Source organism: Engystomops pustulosus, chromosome 2, assembly GCF_040894005.1.
Source record: "Engystomops pustulosus chromosome 2, aEngPut4.maternal, whole genome shotgun sequence".
Taxonomy (NCBI): Eukaryota; Metazoa; Chordata; class Amphibia; order Anura; family Leptodactylidae; genus Engystomops; species Engystomops pustulosus.
The window spans coordinates 7,977,807-7,998,254 of record NC_092412.1 but is presented as its reverse complement, the minus strand read 5'-3'; the positions used below and the strand labels follow the sequence as shown (position 1 = coordinate 7,998,254).

The window sequence follows — 20,448 nt, the reverse complement described above, 5'->3', positions numbered from 1 at the left end:
TCTGAGGATTTTGTGGTGTTAAATATCAATTTAAAGCTTCTTACAACACCAAATTTAATGCATTATGTATGTGTTGTCATAGTAACAGACAACAAACATTACAAGTGTAGTCTGATTCCGCCTTTAGGAGTTATTTCATGGAGAAAATGGTGAAAACAACAAATGACCGCAGGATAAGACCACAGACAAGGTCTGGAATGGGGGAAAGTAGCTTTGCAGAGGAGCTGTGTACACGAAACGGCACATATCAAGGCCATAACAACAGTGTATCAGACAGGACTCTGCTTCAAAAAGGTGCATAGTCACACAAGTATACCTGAAGGATCCCCCTTGGTATTCCTGCGGTAACAGTTTTCCATTTCTTGCCTTTTGGGCCAAAACCTAAAAAACAACAACATTTATTTTATTATCACGTTAGCGACGCATGACGATATAGATCGTCTTTTTCCGCGGGTACTTCGCGCAAAAAGAAGATCTATATCGTCATACATTGAAACTGTCACCATGTGTCAACACATAGTGACAAGTCCGTGACGACAGCTGTCAACGACAGCGGATCGTCACGGACATCGGGCCAGGGACCTATCACAGCCGTCCCTGCCCGACGATCACTGTGATTGGTCAGGGAATACAGCCTGACCAATCACTGTTAAGGAGGGAGGGGAGAGCTGGTTCCCGGGTCTGATTCTGTCATATTTCGTGACAGAAGTGACAGGATCAGAGCCGTAAACCGAAGCTCTGCCCCTCAGTGTGTGGAAAGTGCCCCCTCACAAACAGATACCCCCCAAAACCCAATCCGACCCCCTTCACACCCCTGTTCCTCATCTTTATTCAGTGTGACAGCCGGAGCTTTCATTTTTTTTTTTGTGTGTGTGATCATGGCTAGTGATCAGGGCTAGTGATTAGGGATAGTGATCAGGGCTAGTGATTAGGGCTAGTGATCAGGGCTAGTGATCAGGGATAGTGATCAGGGCTAGTGATTAGGGCTAGTGATTAGGGATAGTGATCAGGGATAGTGATCAGGGATAGTGATTAGGGATAGTGATCAGGGCTAGTGGTTAGGGATAGTGATCAGGGCTAGTGATTAGGGATAGTGATCAGGGATAGTGAATAGGGATAGTGATCAGGGCTAGTGATTAGGGCTAGTGATCAGGGAAAGTCATTAGGGATAGTGATTAGGGCTAGTGATTAGGGCTAGTGATTAGGGCTAGTGATCAGGGATAGTGATCAGGGATAGTGATCAGGGCTAGTGATCAGGGATAGTGATTAGGGATAGTGATCAGGACTAGTGATCAGGGATAGTGATCAGGGAAAGTCATTAGGGATAGTGATTAGGGCTAGTGATTAGGGCTAGTGATCAGGACTAGTGATTAGGGCTAGTGATCAGGGATAGTGATCAGGGCTAGTGATCAGGGATAGTGATTAGGGATAGTGATCAGGACTAGTGATCAGGACTAGTGATCAGGACTAGTGATCAGGACTAGTGATTAGGGCTAGTGATCAGGGCTAGTGATTAGGGCTAGTGATTAGGGCTAGTGATTAGGGATAGTCATTAGGACTAGTGATTAGGGCTAGTGATCAGGGCTAGTGATCAGGGCTAGTGATCAGGGCTAGTGATCAGGACTAGTGATTAGGGCTAGTGAATAGGGCTAGTGATCAGGGCTAGTGATCAGGGCTAGTGATCAGGGCTAGTGATCAGGGCTAGTGATTAGGGCTAGTGATTAGGGCTAGTCATTAGGGATAGTCATTAGGGATAGTCATTAGGGCTAGTGATTAGGGCTAGTGATTAGGGATATTGATCAGGGCTAGTGATTAGAGCTAGTGATTAGGGCTAGTGATTAGGGCTAGTGATTAGGGCTAGTGATTAGGGATAGTGATCAGGGCTAGTGATTAGAGCTAGTGATCAGGGATAGTGATCAGGGATAGTGATCAGGGATAGTTATTAGGGATAGTGATTAGGGCTAGTGATTAGGGCTAGTGATCAGGGCTAGTGATGAGGGCTAGTGATGAGGGCTAGTGATTAGGGATAGTGATCAGGGCTAGTGATCAGGGATAGTGATTAGGGATAGTGATCAGGGATAGTGATTAGGGATAGTGATTAGGGATAGTGATCAGGGATAGTGATCAGGGATAGTGATCAGGGATAGTGATCAGGGATAGTGATCAGGGCTAGTGATTAGGGATAGTGATTAGGGCTAGTGATTAGGGATAGTGATCAGGGATAGTGATTAGGGCTAGTGATTAGGGTTAGTGATCAGGGCTAGTGATCAGGGATAGTGATCAGGGATAGTGATCAGGGATAGTGATCAGGGCTAGTGATCAGGGATAGTTATTAGGGCTAGTGATCAGGGATAGTGATCAGGGATAGTGATCAGGGATAGTGATTAGGGCTAGTGATCAGGGATAGTGATCAGGGCTAGTGATCAGGGATAGTGATTAGGGCTAGTGATCAGGGATAGTGATCAGGGCTAGTGATCAGGGATAGTCATTAGGGCTAGTGATCAGGGATAGTGATCAGGGCTAGTGATCAGGGATAGTCATTAGGGCTAGTGATCAGGGATAGTGATCAGGGCTAGTGATCAGGGATAGTCATTAGGGCTAGTGATCAGGGCTAGTGATTAGGGATAGTGATCAGGGATAGTGATCAGGGCTAGAGATTAGGGATAGTGATTAGGGATAGTGATCAGGGCTAGAGATTAGGGCTAGTGATTAGGGATAGTGATCAGGGCTAGTGATTAGGGATAGTGATTAGGGATAGTGATCAGGGATAGTGATTAGGGCTAGTGATTAGGGCTAGTGATTAGGGCTAGTGATTAGGGTTAGTGATCAGGGCTAGTGATCAGGACTAGTTATTAGGGTTAGTGATCAGGACTAGTGATTAGGGTTAGTCATTAGGGCTAGTGATCAGTGCTAGTGATCAGGACTAGTGATTAGGGCTAGTGATCAGGACTAGTGATTAGGGCTAGTGATCAGGACTAGTGATTAGGGCTAGTGATTAGGGCTAGTGATTAGGGTTAGTGATCAGGGCTAGTGATCAGGACTAGTTATTAGGGTTAGTGATCAGGACTAGTGATTAGGGTTAGTCATTAGGGCTAGTGATCAGTGCTAGTGATCAGGACTAGTGATTAGGGCTAGTGATCAGGACTAGTGATTAGGGCTAGTGATCAGGACTAGTGATTAGGGCTAGTGATCAGGGCTAGTGATTAGGGCTAGTGATCAGGACTAGTGATTAGGGCTAGTGATTAATCAAAGAAAAATGAACCTTGCACAGCAAAGTGTAACGCCAAGTAAAAGTAATGGTCGACACACTCAAAACAAGTAATCAAAAAGCCAGAAAAAGCAGTGTGTCACTGACATAATGGGTTCAGAAAAACATAACAACTTTTATTTGTATCAAACACTGAACACAAACACATATCTAAAATCAATTAAAATTGTACCGAAGTACATACAATTATCTACCATGTTGTGCACTGTAGTTGGTGCAGAAACAAGACACCTCCTGAATGGGCAAAATATACCCAAGCCACCCCTAAGTATTGAAAAAACAGGTATAAAGTGCAAATGCATATATCAAGCTGCCATAGAGGTAAATGCGAGGTAAATGGATGCCTACAATGCAATCATAGTATACATTCAATACAGGTAATGGAGGCAAACCCTAGTGCAAAATACAGATAACCTGGCAATAAGCCAGTAAAATAGCAGCATACAAACGGGGTGGTAAAGTGGTCAGGAGGTGGAGGGCTCCCCACGCGTTACGTCTCCAACTGGAGACTTCCTCAGGGGTAAAATATGCCCCCTGTGTTGCTGGGCTCCCCTTATATACCCCCTACATTTCACTCACCCTCAGCTGTAGAAACATGTGTTCAACATTATGTCCCTGAAAACCGGAAGTAGCATGTCACATGATCACGGAAACCGGAAGTAGCATGTCACATGATCGCGATAGGTCACATGATCAAGGTAAATATGGTTACTAGGTGACCGAATGATACCATACAGTGTTAGATTGGTCGCTTGACGATAGAAGCGCAAGAAGGCGCTATTGCGTAGGATACCATGAGAATAGTATTATTGGAAGTGTGAAAAAGATTTTTTACAATGATTGCCTTTAGTATGTAAAAAATGTGCAAAAACAGGGAGCCCCCCCTGTGGACAGCGTGTTTATGAGAAAGGATACTGACATTTAAAAGTAGTGAGAGTAGCAGCCAAACTTTATTATGCGGCACTAAATAGTTTACATGAGACGAACGGCGAAGCATCGGCCATCAAGTAGAATATGTGGTGAATATACATTATTATTATGAATAATAGATATATGGAATCAAAAGATGTAAATACCGATGAGTCTATCTAGACACAATGAAAAAAGTATTTTGAGAAAATAAATGGTGTATATTATAACCATTTATTGTGAACAAATAATAGTAGTATGTGTGATAATAGAACAAGTGATTACAAGTGATAGAATCTGTAGATGACAGAAGAAATATTTGTTAGCAGGTAAATATCATTGTCTAAGGGCAGTAGACAAAAACAGCCCTTGAAAAGCAATAGATTCCTAAAAAATATAAGTAGAAAAGCTCAGAACGACGGAAACACCAAAGTGCCAACATGTTAAGAGGTAAGTAATCACACGTAGGTGAGTGTAAGATATTATCATGGTATATAATGCAAATTGTCCAAGTGTATGGATTCAAAAATGATCACATATTCTTGCACTACTTGAGAGGTATAGTATATTGTTGTTAATACATGACGCTTATCAAAGTATAGTATCCATCGGAGATGGTTTGCAAAATATTGGTCTATTGAAGATATACATAGAGAATAATGGATGAAAAATATAAGGTTGAAAAGAGAGGATGAAGGGATACCAACAGGGTAAAGAAGGGGGTATGTAGGGGAGCCACAGCAAACCACGATATAGTTATCACACGAATGAACAAACCTGTGTTCAGTGGGTATGAACATAAATTGTAAAACAATTGTAGTAGGTTAAGTATGGTAAAAAGTCCTGAAGGGTATAGGTCATAGGTCCATGATGAAGAAGGGATGGATGAAAGTAACAACAGTCCATGTGGGTCAGAGACCCCTTTGTCGTCCTCCTGTTGTTATAATTTGTCTTCTTTTTATAGTTCTGAGAAGGCTGCTTCCAAACAGTAGATCCTTCTCAGTGATAGGAGGAGGGGCTTTGTCGGTCACTGCGAGGCACATCGGGTTGAATGGTCACATGGTAATGGTTAGTACTAAATTCGAGAAAATGTGGACAAGAATTAATTCAGTGTACAACAAATGAGTGGGGAAAAAGTGACAAGGGAAAGTGACTGTGTAAGTGATAGGGGGGCCATAAGAGTCCCAAGCTACAAGGGGTGAATAACCCAAAGGAAAAAGGTGTAAGACCCGTGAAAATAAAAAGTGTAAGGGTACCATATGTACCGATGGTGAAAGAAGAAAAGAGAGAGGTGAGAGATGGAAAAAGCGGATGAGGGAGTGAATAGTGAATGATGTGTGGGGTGCATGGGGTAGGTATTTAAACTTACCACGGAGTATCACATTGATCGTGGATGCTTTTTGGTGTCCTTCGTCTGGAGAGGATAACGTAAATGTCCTCGTTAACGTTTGTAGTAGCCTGTAAACAACAAATCCTCATTGATGCCCTCGGGTGCTCGGGTGCCCAATTGGTATATCCAACGGCAGGGCCGGCTCCAGGTTTTAGTGGGCCCCTGGGCGACAGAGCCCTAGTGGGCCCCTTTATGGGCCGCCCTCCAGTAGTCACACTGCCCCCCCCATCCCCGTGTACACATTCCTCCCCTCCCCCTGTATACACACTGCCCCCTCCTGTATACACACTGCCCCCCTCCTGTATACACACTGCCCCCTCCTGTATACACACTGCCCCCTCCTGTATACACACTGCCCCCCTCCTGTATACACACTGCCCCCCTTCCTGTATACACACTGCCCCCCCTCCTGTATACACACTGCCCCCCCTCCTGTATACACACTGCCCCCCCTCCTGTATACACACTGCCCCCTCCTGTATACACACTGCCCCCCCTCCTGTATACACACTGCCCCCTCCTGTATACACACTGACCCCCTCCTGTATACACACTGACCCTCTCCTGTATACACACTGACCCCCTCCTGTATACACACTGACCCCCTCCTGTATACACACTGACCCCTCCTGTATACACACTGACCCCCTCCTGTATACACACTGACCCTCTCCTGTATACACACTGACCCCCTCCTGTATACACACTGCCCCCTCCTGTATACACACTGACCCTCTCCTGTATACACACTGACCCCCTCCTGTATACACACTGCCCCCTCCTGTATACACACTGACCCCCTCCTGTATACACACTGACCCCCTCCTGTATACACACTGCCCCCTCCTGTATACACACTGACCCTCTCCTGTATACACACTGCCCCCCTCCTGTATACACACTGCCCCCCCTCCTGTATACACACTGCCCCCCCTCCTGTATACACACTGCCCCCCCTCCTGTATACACACTGCCCCCTCCTGTATACACACTGACCCCCTCCTGTATACACACTGACCCTCTCCTGTATACACACTGACCCCCTCCTGTATACACACTGCCCCCTCCTGTATACACACTGACCCCCTCCTGTATACACACTGACCCCCTCCTGTATACACACTGACCCCCTCCTGTATACACACTGCCCCCTCCTGTATACACACTGACCCTCTCCTGTATACACACTGACCCCCTCCTGTATACACACTGACCCCCTCCTGTATACACACTGACCCCCTCCTGTATACACACTGCCCCCTTCTGTATACACACTGACCCCCTCCTGTATACACACTGCCCCCTCCTGTATACACACTGACCCTGTCCTGTATACACACTGACCCCCTCCTGTATACACACTGACCCCCTCCTGTATACACACTGACCCCCTCCTGTATACACACTGACCCCCTCCTGTATACACACTGACCCCCTCCTGTATACACACTGACCCCTTCTGTATACACACTGACCCTCTCCTGTATACACACTGCCCCCTCCTGTATACACACTGCCCCCTCCTGTATACACACTGACCCTCTCCTGTATACACACTGCCCCCTCCTGTATACACACTGACCCCCTCCCTGGCCCCTGTCATGTCTCCCCCTCACCTGATGCAGCTCTCTCTCCGTGTTGTTACTGCTTTCCCCGGCATGTCATGTGACCATGACATCATCAAAGGTCCTTCAGCCTTCAGCAGTGAGTGCAAATGCTCTCATTGCGATCTGTGTCCGGAGGACACAGATCGCAATGAGAGAGGAAAGGAATCTCCCGGGCAGCGGGGCAGATGTCCTGCTGACCCGGGGAGATCCGTGGGCCCCTCCAGTACCCCGGGGCCCCGGCACTTGCCCGGGTTAGCCGGGTGCTGGCGCCGGGCCTGTCCAACGGGCCTCCCACCTCAAAAGCTCAGAAGTTATGTCTCCTCCTCTCACATTGGTATGTACCATGTCTAGGCCAATTACCTTGATCCCCCTGGTTTTGCTAGCGTGAAAGTTGTGGAAGTGGGCATTCCTGTGGGACAGTTTATCCGGGTAAAAAGAAATTGTACACAAGAGGATGACTTTCGCAGGAAGTGATTAGGGCTAGTGATCAGGGCTAGTGATTAGGGCTAGTGATTAGGGCTAGTGATTAGGGCTAGTGATTAGGGCTAGTGATTAGGGCTAGTGATCAGGGCTAGTGATTAGGGATAGTGATTAGGGCTAGTGATTAGGGCTAGTGATTAGGGCTAGTGATCAGGGCTAGTGATTAGGGATAGTGATTAGGGATAGTGATTAGGGATAGTGATCAGGGCTAGTGATTAGGGCTAGTGATCAGGGCTAGTGATTAGGGATAGTGATCAGGGATAGTGATTAGGGTCAGCGATTAGGGCTAGTGATTAGGGATAGTGATCAGGGATAGTGATCAGGGATAGTGATCAGGGATAGTGATCAGGGATAGTGATTAGGGCTAGTGATTAGGGCTAGTGATCAGGGCTAGTGATTAGGGATAGTGATCAGGGATAGTGATTAGGGCTAGTGATTAGGGATAGTGATCAGGGCTAGTGATCAGGGCTAGTGATTAGGGATAGTGATCAGGGATAGTGATTAGGGATAGTGATCACGGATAGTGATTAGGGCTAGTGATTAGGGCTAGTAATAAGGATAGTGATTAGGGCTAGTAATAAGGATAGTGATTAGGGCTAGTGATTAGGGCTAGTGATTAGGGCTAGTGATCAGGGATAGTGATCAGGGCTAGTGATCAGGGCCAGTGATTAGGGATAGTGATCAGGGCTAGTGATTAGGGATAGTGATCAGGGCTAGTGATTAGGGCTAGTAATAAGGATAGTGATCAGGGATAGTGATCAGGGATAGTGATTAGGGATAGTGATCAGGGATAGTGATTAGGGTCAGCGATTAGGGCTAGTGATTAGGGATAGTGATCAGGGATAGTGATCAGGGATAGTGATCAGGGATAGTGATTAGGGCTAGTGATTAGGGCTAGTGATCAGGGCTAGTGATTAGGGATAGTGATCAGGGATAGTGATTAGGGCTAGTGATTAGGGATAGTGATCAGGGCTAGTGATCAGGGCTAGTGATTAGGGATAGTGATCAGGGATAGTGATTAGGGATAGTGATCACGGATAGTGATTAGGGCTAGTGATTAGGGCTAGTAATAAGGATAGTGATTAGGGCTAGTGATTAGGGCTAGTAATAAGGATAGTGATTAGGGCTAGTGATTAGGGCTAGTGATTAGGGCTAGTGATCAGGGATAATGATCAGGGCTAGTGATCAGGGCCAGTGATTAGGGATAGTGATCAGGGCTAGTGATTAGGGATAGTGATCAGGGCTAGTGATTAGGGCTAGTAATAAGGATAGTGATCAGGGATAGTGATCAGGGATAGTGATTAGGGATAGTGATCAGGGCTAGTGATTAGGGCTAGTGATTAGGGCTAGTGATTAGGGATAGTGATTAGGGATAGTGATCAGGGCTAGTGATCAGGGCTAGTGATTAGGGCTAGTGATTAGGGCTAGTAATAAGGATAGTGATCAGGGATAGTGATCAGGGATAGTGATCAGGGCTAGTGATTAGGGCTAGTGATTAGGGCTAGTGATTAGGGCTAGTGATCAGGGCTAGTGATTAGGGCTAGTGATTAGGGCTAGTGATTAGGGCTAGTGATCAGGGATAGTGATTAGGGCTAGTGATCAGGGCTAGTGATCAGGGCTAGTGATTAGGGATAGTGATTAGGGCTAGTGATCAGGGATAGTGATTAGGGATAGTGATCAGGGCTAGTGATTAGGGCTAGTGATTAGGGCTAGTGATTAGGGCTAGTCATTAGGGCTAGTGATCAGGGCTAGTGATTAGGGATAGTGATTAGGGCTAGTGATTAGGGATAGTGATTAGGGCTAGTGATCAGGGCTAGTGATTAGGGCTAGTGATTAGGGATAGTGATTAGGGCTAGTCATTAGGGCTAGTGATCAGGGATAGTGATTAGGGCTAGTGATTAGGGCTAGTGATCAGGGCTAGTGATCAGGGCTAGTGATTAGGGCTAGTGATCAGGGCTAGTGATCAGGGCTAGTGATCAGGGCTAGTGATTAGGGATAGTGATTAGGGATAGTGATCAGGGATAGTGATCAGGGCTAGTGATTAGGGATAGTGATCAGGGCTAGTGATTAGGGATAGTGATCAGGGATAGTGATCAGGGATAGTGATTAGGGCTAGTAATAAGGATAGTGATCAGGGATAGTGATTAGGGCTAGTGATCAGGGCTAGTGATTAGGGATAGTGATTAGGGATAGTGATTAGGGCTAGTGATTAGGGATAGTGATCAGGGCTAGTGATCAGGGCTAGTGATTAGGGATAGTGATCAGGGATAGTGATCAGGGATAGTGATTAGGACTAGTGATTAGGGCTAGTGATTAGGGCTAGTGATCAGGGCTAGTGATTAGGGATAGTGATCAGGGCTAGTGATTAGGGATAGTGATCAGGGATAGTGATTAGGGCTAGTGATTAGGGCTAGTAATAAGGATAGTGATTAGGGCTAGTGATTAGGGCTAGTGATTAGGGCTAGTGATTAGGGCTAGTGATCAGGGCTAGTGATTAGGGCTAGTGATTAGGGATAGTGATCAGGGCTAGTGATTAGGGCTAGTGATTAGGGCTAGTGATCAGGGATAGTGATTAGGGATAGTGATCAGGGATAGTGATCAGGGCTAGTGATTAGGGATAGTGATTAGGGATAGTGATTAGGGCTAGTGATCAGGGATAGTGATTAGGGCTAGTGATTAGGGATAGTGATTAGGGATAGTGATCAGGGCTAGTGATTAGGGCTAGTGATTAGGGCTAGTGATTAGGGCTAGTCATTAGGGCTAGTGATCAGGGCTAGTAATTAAGGCTAGTGATTAGGGGTAGTGATCAGGGCTAGTGATTAGGGCTAGTGATTAGGGATAGTGATTAGGGCTAGTCATTAGGGATAGTGATTAGGGATAGTCATTAGGGCTAGTGATCAGGGCTAGTGATTAGGGCTAGTGATTAGGGGTAGTGATCAGGGCTAGTGATCAGGGCTAGTGATTAGGGCTAGTGATTAGGGCCAGTGATTAGGGATAGTGATCAGGGATAGTGATTAGGGATAGTGATCAGGACTAGTGATCAGGACTAGTGATTAGGGATATATAATGTATACACAAAAGCAGTATATAAAATCGTACGTTATTACATATACTTACGCCTACAAGACCTTCAGCGTTTGTTTCCCTTCCTGCGCTGACGTTTCATTTTTTTGTTTTACCATAAAATAAAAAAATACTAAAAAACTAAAAAAAACTAACAAAAAAAAATATAGTTTCTAGCATGGCTAAACGGGTGTATTCTGCGGATGAGGCCTGTGCCTTCATGTGTTGAGATACAGACACTGCAAGTGATGAAGAAACTTTCTAATGTCCTCCTCCAGGGACAGTGACGAGCCCTCACAAAGGCGCAGTAGTGAAGAGCAGTCACGTGACCCAGGCTGGGAGCCCCCAAATATGTTTTCTCCCCAAATTCCAGCATTCACTTCCAACCCAGGAATAAATATTAATACAGATGGGTACAGGGAACTTGATTTTTTAAAAAAATTTTTTACAGAGGAATTTGTAGACCTAATCTGTATGCAGAGCAGTTTCTGGCCGCTCACCCCACACCTTATTCTGCTAGAAGCCAGAGTTGTCACCCCACTAATGCCGCAGAATAAAAAAAATTCTGGGGGCTCTTTCTTAATATGGGACTTGTTAAAAAGCCACACATCCGGTCATACCGGTCCAGTGATGTTTTATACCACACACCAATGTCAAGGGCTGTAATGACAAGACCACGCTTTGAGGCGCTGTTAAAATTTCTGCATTACAGCGATCATAGTCAGTGTCCTGCTGCTGGTGACCATGGCCCAAGACCGTGTCCTGCTGCTGGTGACCATGGCCCAAGACCGTGTCCTGCTGCTGGTGACCGGGCCCAAGACCGTGTCCTGCTGCTGGTGACCGGGCCCAAGACCGTGTCCTGCTGCTGGTGACCGGGCCCAAGACCGTGTCCTGCTGCTGGTGACCGGGCCCAAGACCGTGTCCTGCTGCTGGTGACCGGGCCCAAGACCGTGTCCTGCTGCTGGTGACCATGTCCAAGACCGTGTCCTGCTGCTGGTGACCATGTCCAAGACCGTGTCCTGCTGCTGGTGACCGGGCCCAAGACCGTGTCCTGCTGCTGGTGACCATGCCCCAAGACCGTGTCCTGCTGCTGGTGACCGGGCCCAAGACCGATTGTACAAAATTAGGCCAGTAGTGACTCGTTTTAATGAGAAATTTATGGAGGCTTACACCCCACATAAAAATATGGCCATGGACGAGTCACTTGTACTTTTTAGAGAGAGGCTTAAATTTCGGCAATATTTTCCAAGCAAAAGAGCTCGATACGGGATCAAAGTTTACAAGCTCTGTGAGAGTGAAAGCGGATACACCTACACATTCCGTATCTATGAGGGAAAGGACTCCCAGATCCGTCCATCTGAGTGCCCCCCCTGTCCGAACCACAAGCGGTAAAATTGTGTGGGATCTTTTATTCCCCCTGTCACCTTTACATAGGTAATTTCTATACAAGTGTCCCTCTCTGTCAGTGGCCTGGGGAACAATAAGGAGGAATCAAAGAGGCCTCCCAAAAAATCTGGTGGACCTTAAATTGAGACGGGGTGAAAGCAAGTCCTCGTGTCAGAGTAACATCATGCTGACAAAATCTAACGACAAGAGAGATGTTTGTCCTCACATCTATCCATGCAGATTACGGCCCCGGTCTCTGTTAGAGGAACCAACGGCACAGTCCTCACGCTGGTGCATACAGGACTACAGCCAACACATGGGAGGGGATGATCTAGCCAATCAAATGCTACAGCCAACACATGGGAGGGGTGATCTAGCCGATCAAATGCTACAGCCAACACATGGGAGGGGTGATCTAGCCGATCAAATGCTACAGCCAACACATGGGAGGGGTGATCTAGCCGATCAAATGTTACAGCCAACACATGGGAGGGGTGATCTAGCCAATCAAATGCTACGACCATATAATGTGATTCGCAAGTCCGGCACTTGGTACAAAAAGTTTGCAGTGCATTTAGTACAAACTGCATTGTATAATTCCTTTATCACTTACTGCAAGACCCGGCAACAAGTCACCGACTTGGCATAACGAGACTTACTGTTCCACAAGGGTGAAGAGGGCGCGAGCACATCCCATACTAGTCACGGCAGCAGAATTGTCCCGGGATTTTGGCGCACGCGATCGGATAGTGGCGCATCGGCACCGGCATGCACGCGACAGAAAGCGGGGGACGTGGCCGAACGAAAACCCGACGTATTCGGAAAAACCGCCGCATTTTTTAAAAAAAATCTGTCGCGGAGCTTGCACTTACCTTCATTCAGCCCGACTCGGTGAACTCCAGTGCGTTCCGATGCTCTTCAGCGCAGCAGTGCCACCTGGTGGACGGCGGAGGAACTACCTTAGTGAATCCCGGCCGGACCCGAATCCACCGCAGAGAAAGCGCCGCTGGATCGCGAATGGACCGGGTAAGTAAATCTGCCCCAATGTGTCATGAAAAAACAAACAAACAATCTCAAAATAACATAGATAAGTTAATGTGGCAGATTTACTTACCCGGTCCATTCGCGATCCAGCAGCGCGTTCTCTGCGCTGGATTCGGGTCTGGCCGGGATTCACTAAGGTAGTTCCTCCGCCGTCCACCAGGTGGCGCTGCTGTGCTGAAGAGCATCGGAACGCACTGGAATATACCGAGCCGGGCTGAGTGAAGGTAGGTGCAATTTTCGTGACACGTCGGGTTTTCGTTCGGCCACGCCCCCCGATTTCTGTGGTGTGCATGCCAGCGCCGATGCGCCACAATCCGATCGCGTGCGCCAAAATCCCGGGGCAATTCAGGGGAAATTGGCGCAAATCGGAAATATTCGGGTAACACGTCGGGAAAGCGCAAATCGGGCCCTTAGTAAATGACCCCCAATGTGTTCTGAAGTTATTATCAAACAAAATGATACATGTCAGGTCTGAAGAATAGGCTTGTGTCCTGAAGGTGTTCAATAATTCTACTAGAAAAAGATAAATAAAAAAAATCTACTAGAAAAACACGTTTTGTGTCCTCTTGTTTCTCATTGAACCTGAGTAAGTGACAGACCAGATATATAAAAAATTATATAAAAAATAAAAAGCCGATTCCTTAAAAAAATTCCAAACACTTCTTCTTCCGCAACTATCACAGAGTCCTGAGGTCCCATTTTATTGTCTATTTTTGCATTTTAAAAATATCGCTCTGCTTTAGTGTTGGTAACCTGAAACGATTTATTAACCCCTTAAGGACCAGGCCCTTTTTCTTTTTTGCATCTTTATTTTTCACCCCCCACCTTCAAAAAACTATAGCTTTATTATTTTTCCATGTACAGAGCTGTGTGACGACTTGTTTTCTGCGTAACAAATTGCACTTCATAGTGACGGTATTTACTATTCTATGCCGTGTACTGGGAAGCTGGAAAAAAAATTCTGAATGCAGTGAAAAAGATGAAAAAACACATTTGTGCCATTTCTTGTGGGCTTGGATTGTACAGCTTTCACTGTGCGCCCCAAATGACATTTTCAATTGTTCTATTTTTAGAACTGTACAAACTTTTGATCACTTTTTATTGAATTTTTAATATTTTTCAAAATGGCAAAAAAGTGCCATTAGTGACTTTGGGACACAGTGAAAAACCGTTATTATATTTTGATAGATCGGCCATTTTTGGACACGGCGACACCTAATGTGTTTATGATTTTTACTGTTTATTTATATCAGTTCTAAGGAAAGGGGGGGATTTAATTTTTTTTTAAATATAATTAATTTTTTAAAACTTTTTTATAATTATAATTTTTTACTATTTTTCAGACTCCCTAGGGTACTTTGACCCTAGGTTGTCTGATTGATCCTACCATATACTGCCATACTACTGTATGGCAGTATATGGGGACTTTGCATACCATCTATTACAATGTGCAACTTGCACATTGTAATAGATAGTCTAGATCATGATAACCTCTGATCTTTGTGTGACCCGAGGCTGTCGTGGCAACGGATCGCCTCTCCCCGATGAGGTCACGGGAAGTGACAATCAGAGCTAAGATGGCGGCGCCCAAGCACAGCCGGCTCGTTTATGCCACCGGCAATCACAAGGTTAACACCCGCGATCGGTGTTAGCGACGGGCGTTTGCTTCATTGTGAAGCAAGCGCCCGGTGAGTATGAAGAGGGCTCAGCCCGTGAGGCCAAAAGGATGCGTCTTATTGCGCTATGGGGTTAAAGAACATTCCACAGTCGGCCACATTATGCTGAAGGTTTGTCGAAACTTTAGGATTAACTGTGGAAAAAAACCAAAGTGAGAAAAGAACGCTTCAGTAACGCAGCGACAAATCCCCGAAGCCGGGAAGAGAAAACCGATCTGTACGTGTCCATAGGACAAAATGGATTCAGTGAAAAGTCACTGATGAGAAAAAAAACCCACTAATGTGAGACCACCCGCCGCTTCATTGCTTCAACCCTCCAAAAATGTTCTGTCCGAGATCATAAGTGACAAACGAGATCATTCCAGAACTTGTCAGAGTGAGATAAGACTCATGAACTTTGTATTGCAAAATGAATATTTTGATATATGAAGATTCTGGTAACAATCTCTGGGCATCAACAATATCTTTACCCAAACCCAACAATGTGGAAGACGACGTGACTGGTATAAGAATCACAACGAGACAAAAAATACAAAAGAAAAAACCCCCAATCATGTAACAATCGAGTTGGCCATCCCTGGTAGACAAGGACATAGCATTAAAGGGAACCTGTCACCAGGAGAGCCATTTTTAGCCCTCCCCCAGTCCCCACAGAGCATAGTACATACACTGCCAAAGTGTTTTTGTATAAAAAATTGGTTTTACAGAAAAAAAAGCTATGTTATATTGTACCTTTCATTAGCATCTGCTGTGTGACTAGGCAGTGCCTTTTGGGAGGAGCTAGAAAGGAGCAGTTCCCCCCGCGCCCTTGGGAAACACCTTTTCAAATATATGAATAACTCCCCTCACTCGGGATTGGCTGTAGAGGAGCAGGGGGCGTCACTAAGCCCAGTGATGGGTGTTTTCATATATTTGAAAAGGTCACATGGAGGAGCTGTTTCCCAAGGGTGGGGGGGAACTGCTCCTTTCCAGCTCCTCCCATTTGGCAACTGCCTAGTCACACAGCAGATGCTAATGAAAGGTGCAATATAACAGATCTTTTTTTTCTGTAAAACCAATTTTTAATACAAAAACACTTTGGCAGTGTGTACTATGCTCTGTGGGGACTGGGGGAGGGCTAAAAATGGCTCTCCTGGTGACAGGTTCCCTTTAATAGGACCTCAGTCTGCTGATCAGTAGAGGTTTCAAGATCCCGCAACAAAATGATGACCTGGTCTAATAATTATTCCATCACTCTCTTTGGTTTGGCAGATAGTAAGCTTGTCAGGAGTAATTTGCTGATCAACGTGGGGGTCAAATAGAAACATTTTTGTATACTTTTGGACTTAGCCAACCGAGCTATCAGAATTATAGACAAGAAAATACCCTGAAGCCACAGGTTCTACGATGGAAGCTCCGCGCCAAGCAAGTTCCTACTAAACTGAATGTTATGAAGGCTTCTCCAATGCGTGACCTCTATGTTTTCACTCAAGATTAACCTTATTCTTAACACATTTCCCAAATTCAAGCATCATGGTGTGTAAATGCCTTCCCTCTTGTATGAACTTTCCGATGTTTAACAAGATCTGATTTATGGGTATAGCATTTTCCACATTCAGTGCATACAAATGTGTGAGTTCTCTGGTGGACCTGAAGTTGAATTTTAAACGAAAAACATTTCCCACATTCTGAACATATAAACGGTTTCTCCCCTGTGTGAGTTCTCCAATGTCTCCTAAGGTGAGTTTTGGACAAAAAACATTTTTCACACTCTGAACATGAATATGGCTTCTTCCCTGTGTGAGTTCTCTGATGTTCCTGAAGTTGAGCTTTAGATGTAAAACATTTCACACATTCTGAACATGAAAAGGGCTTCTCTCCTGTGTGAGTTCTTCGATGTGCCTGAAGCTGAGCTTGACATGAAAAACATTTCCCACATTCTGTACATGGATATGGCCTCTCCCCTGTGTGACTTCTCTGGTGTACCTGAAGATGAGTATGAAGTGAAAACGTTTTCCCGCATTGTGAACATGAATACGGCTTCTCCCCTGTGTGAGTTCTCTGGTGTTTCTTAAGCTGAGCTTTAAGCAGAAAGTGGTTCCCACATTCCAAACATGAAAACGGTTTCTCCCCTGTGTGAATTCTTCGGTGAACTGTAAGACTTGATTTTTGGGTAAAACATTTCCCACATTCAGAGCATGAGAATAGCTTATTTTTTGTATGATTCCTCCGATGCTCAACAAAAATGGATTCTGTAGGAAAACATTCCCCACGATTGGAACAAACAAATGACTTCTCTCCAGTGTGGCTTCTCTCATGTTGAACAAGACCCAATTTTCCTGTGAAAGATATCTCACATTCAGAACATTTCGAGATTTTATCCATTCTACGTCCGGTTCTGTCCAGCTCAATGTGTGACTGATTATCTTCTACTTCAGTACGTGGAGATAAACAGCGACATCCATGGGGTTCTCTTGTCATTATTTGATCTGGATAAAAAATATATTAAAGTACATTTATATGGAGTTCGTAAAATAACTAGAACAAAATACAAAAACATTCCAATAGAGTCGCTTTTTCTCTCTTACACAAAAAACCCCCCAAAAAAACCCCTGATGTCAGTAACGATGGAGTCAACCACATACAAAGACATCGAGCACATCTAATAATTCTATTATGAGATACATTATTGATTATGTACAGATAATTTTGGGCTTCAAGTTTCTGCCCCGTGGATTCGGACTTGGCCTTGATGTTGAGGTCATCACTCGTGTACCCGAGATGAACCTTCGAAGGAAAAAGGAAACACCGGGGTCTCAGAAGACTCTACGAAGCGAAGGAGTCCAGCACCTCCCTCACGTGGATACGTCTGTTACTGGAAAGTTTCCCATACAAGATTTATGAAGTTTCTCACCTTCCACCGACTCTAATTGGGGATTTTCCAGATGATTTGTTATTTCCAGCTCATATGTTTCCTCCTGCAAAACATAAAGCAGAAAAACAAAAATGGAATCCCGGATTATTATTTTATATCCATGATTGGGGGCTTCCTTGTCACAAGTGTTACTGTCATATACACGGAGCGAACATAAACGTCTAGTCACTGGAATCTGCATTATTATAAAATGAAAGATATATAGTATAAAAAACCCCATATCTGAACACATTATCAGATAGAACCTACCGCTCCTTGTCCCTGAGCCCGAACCAATGGTCTGGATTTCTTCTAAGGTCGTTTATTACAGGATCAACTATGTGCTTTATGTGTTATATATGTGATAATGTTATACTGTATTTTAGCCAAGTTTCTTTAAAATGTATATATACCAGAAACTGATGAATAGCTGACAAATTGCTGCTACTACTGGATCACAGTCCATTCTCTGGGAGATAAATGTAGACTTTTCTAGACCGGAATCTCAGCTCCATCTACCTGATGATCCAGTGGGACATTCTCCTCCGGTTCCTCTTTCACAACAAGGAAATATAGAGGACTGGGACATCTCTCTGGTTCCTGTGTAATATCTCGGGAATCTTCAGGACTGGGACATCTCTCTGGTTCCTGTGTAATATCTCGGGAATCTCCAGGACTGGGACATCTCTCTGGTTCCTGTGTAATATCTCGGGAATCTCCAGGACTGGGACATCTCTCTGGATCCTGTGTAATATCCCAGGAATCTCCAGGACTGGGACATCTCTCTGGTTCCTGTGTAATATCTCGGGAATCTCCAGGACTGGGACATCTCTCTGGTTCCTGTGTAATATCTCGGGAATCTCCAGGACTGGGACATCTCTCTGGTTCCTGTGTAATATCCCAAGAATCTCCAGGACTGGGACATCTCTCTGGTTCCTGTGTAATATCCCGGGAATCTCCAGGACTGGGACATCTCTCTGGTTCCTGTGTAATATCTCGGGAATCTCCAGGACGGGGACATCTCTCTGGTTCCTGTGTAATATCCCGGGAATCTCCAGGACTGGGACATCTCTCTGGTTCCTGTGTAATATCCCGGGAATCTCCAGGACTGGGACATCTCTCTGGATCCTGTGTAATATCCCGGGAATCTCCAGGACTGGGACATCTCTCTGGTTCCTGTGTAATATCTCGGGAATCTCCAGGACGGGGACATCTCTCTGGTTCCTGTGTAATATCTCGGGAATCTCCAGGACTGGGACATCTCTCCGGTTCCTGTGTAATATCTTGGGAATCTCCAGGACTGGGACATCTCTCTGGTTCCTGTGTAATATCCCGGGAATCTCCAGGACTGGGACATCTCTCTGGTGGATTTCTCTGACTGGATCCATCTATAGGAAATATACACAGTGACTGATACATTGTCTATATGTGATGATGAGATGATGGAGGAGGTGACCTCACACCTGCTCTGTCCTCTATAATCAGGAAGGTCTCCTCTTACCTGGTGATGTGAGGGGCTGGTGGTCCTCCATCATGATGTCCTTGTACTGGTCCTTGTGTCCTTCTATATACTCCCACTCCTCCATGGAGAAATAGACAGTGACGTCCTGACACCTTATAGGAACCTGACACCCACAATGACACAGTCATCACCCAGACCCCTCCCTTGTGTTATTGTACAATGTCCCAGCATTCCCGGCAGCGCTCACCTCTCCGCTCAGCAGCTCAGTGATCCTGGAGGTAAGTTCTAGGATCTTCTGCTCATGTATCAGTGAATGAGGTGGAGGCTCGGTGATGGGGCTCTGGGTCCATCCTCCTGACACACGGGGGGTCACACACTCACCAGACGACTTCTTCACTACTGTGTAATCCTGTGTATGGGGAGACACTGATCACTACATAGATCCTAAGAATCCTTCACCTCTCCAGTCATTTCCCGCTGTTATTCCTAGAGATAAGAGCCGTGTCCTGGGAGACTCTCACCTCTCCGGTTATCAAGGAGATCATCTCCAGGGTGAGCTCCAGGATCCTGGCCGCCATCTGCTCTCTGTCCTTCTCCCGGATCCCTGGTGGATCATTGATGATTAAGGGCTGAATCATATTTGGAGGAACATCTTACAGGAAGTTTATGGCTGGTTGATTTGGGAATTCTCCAGGACGGCTCCGGGCATACAATGGAGGGGCAGAGTTATGACGTTGGACTTTGTGACTTTTCATGTCATTTTATTAATATTATACAATATAGAAGCATAAACACTTCCCCCTTCCTATACAATTTTAGTGAGAATGATTTAATGTATATTTATATATTTACATATATGTGTGTGTTTACTTCTTTTACACAGTCATAAAAGACCCCAGGGGACATTTTTTCCTTTTTTTATATATATATTTTTTTTTCATTTTTTTCATGCCCTGTAAGTGGGGCATCTATAAGAGCCCTAGTTCCATAGAGAAACGACCCCCTATGGGGGGTAATGTCTGATCAGACCCAGCAGCTCTGATTAACCCCTGCAGACCTGCCGGCTCAGACGTGACTGCTCAGTCTGTAAAGCTGGCGGCAGTGCCGGCTCCTGCATGCAGTGAGGAGAGAGGAAGGAATAGTCGCTCATAAACCTCCTCTGCCTTCTCCTCGGGTCTCAGTCCTTCTCTGAGAAGCGGAGACCCAGTTCTGCCCCCGAGATTAGGCAGGAGCACGAGAAACTACAGCGACTTCGAAAAATAATAGTAAC

At 45.5% G+C, this 20,448-nt stretch overlaps 1 protein-coding gene across 1 annotated transcript in view; it reads right to left on the bottom strand.

Annotated features, from left to right (window-relative positions):
- LOC140116861 (uncharacterized) overlaps positions 1 to 19,875 on the bottom strand; it is an 81,053-nt gene extending 61,178 nt beyond the window's left edge. Inside the window, exons 1-2 of the mRNA XM_072133296.1 lie at positions 19,218 to 19,875; positions 18,236 to 19,104 (exon numbers count right to left, since the gene is read on the bottom strand). Coding sequence (XP_071989397.1) covers positions 18,236 to 19,104; positions 19,218 to 19,302 — 954 coding nt within the window. The 5' untranslated portion in view covers positions 19,303 to 19,875. The remainder of the gene's footprint in view (positions 1 to 18,235; positions 19,105 to 19,217) is intronic.
- Between the last annotated feature and the right edge of the window lie 573 nt (positions 19,876 to 20,448).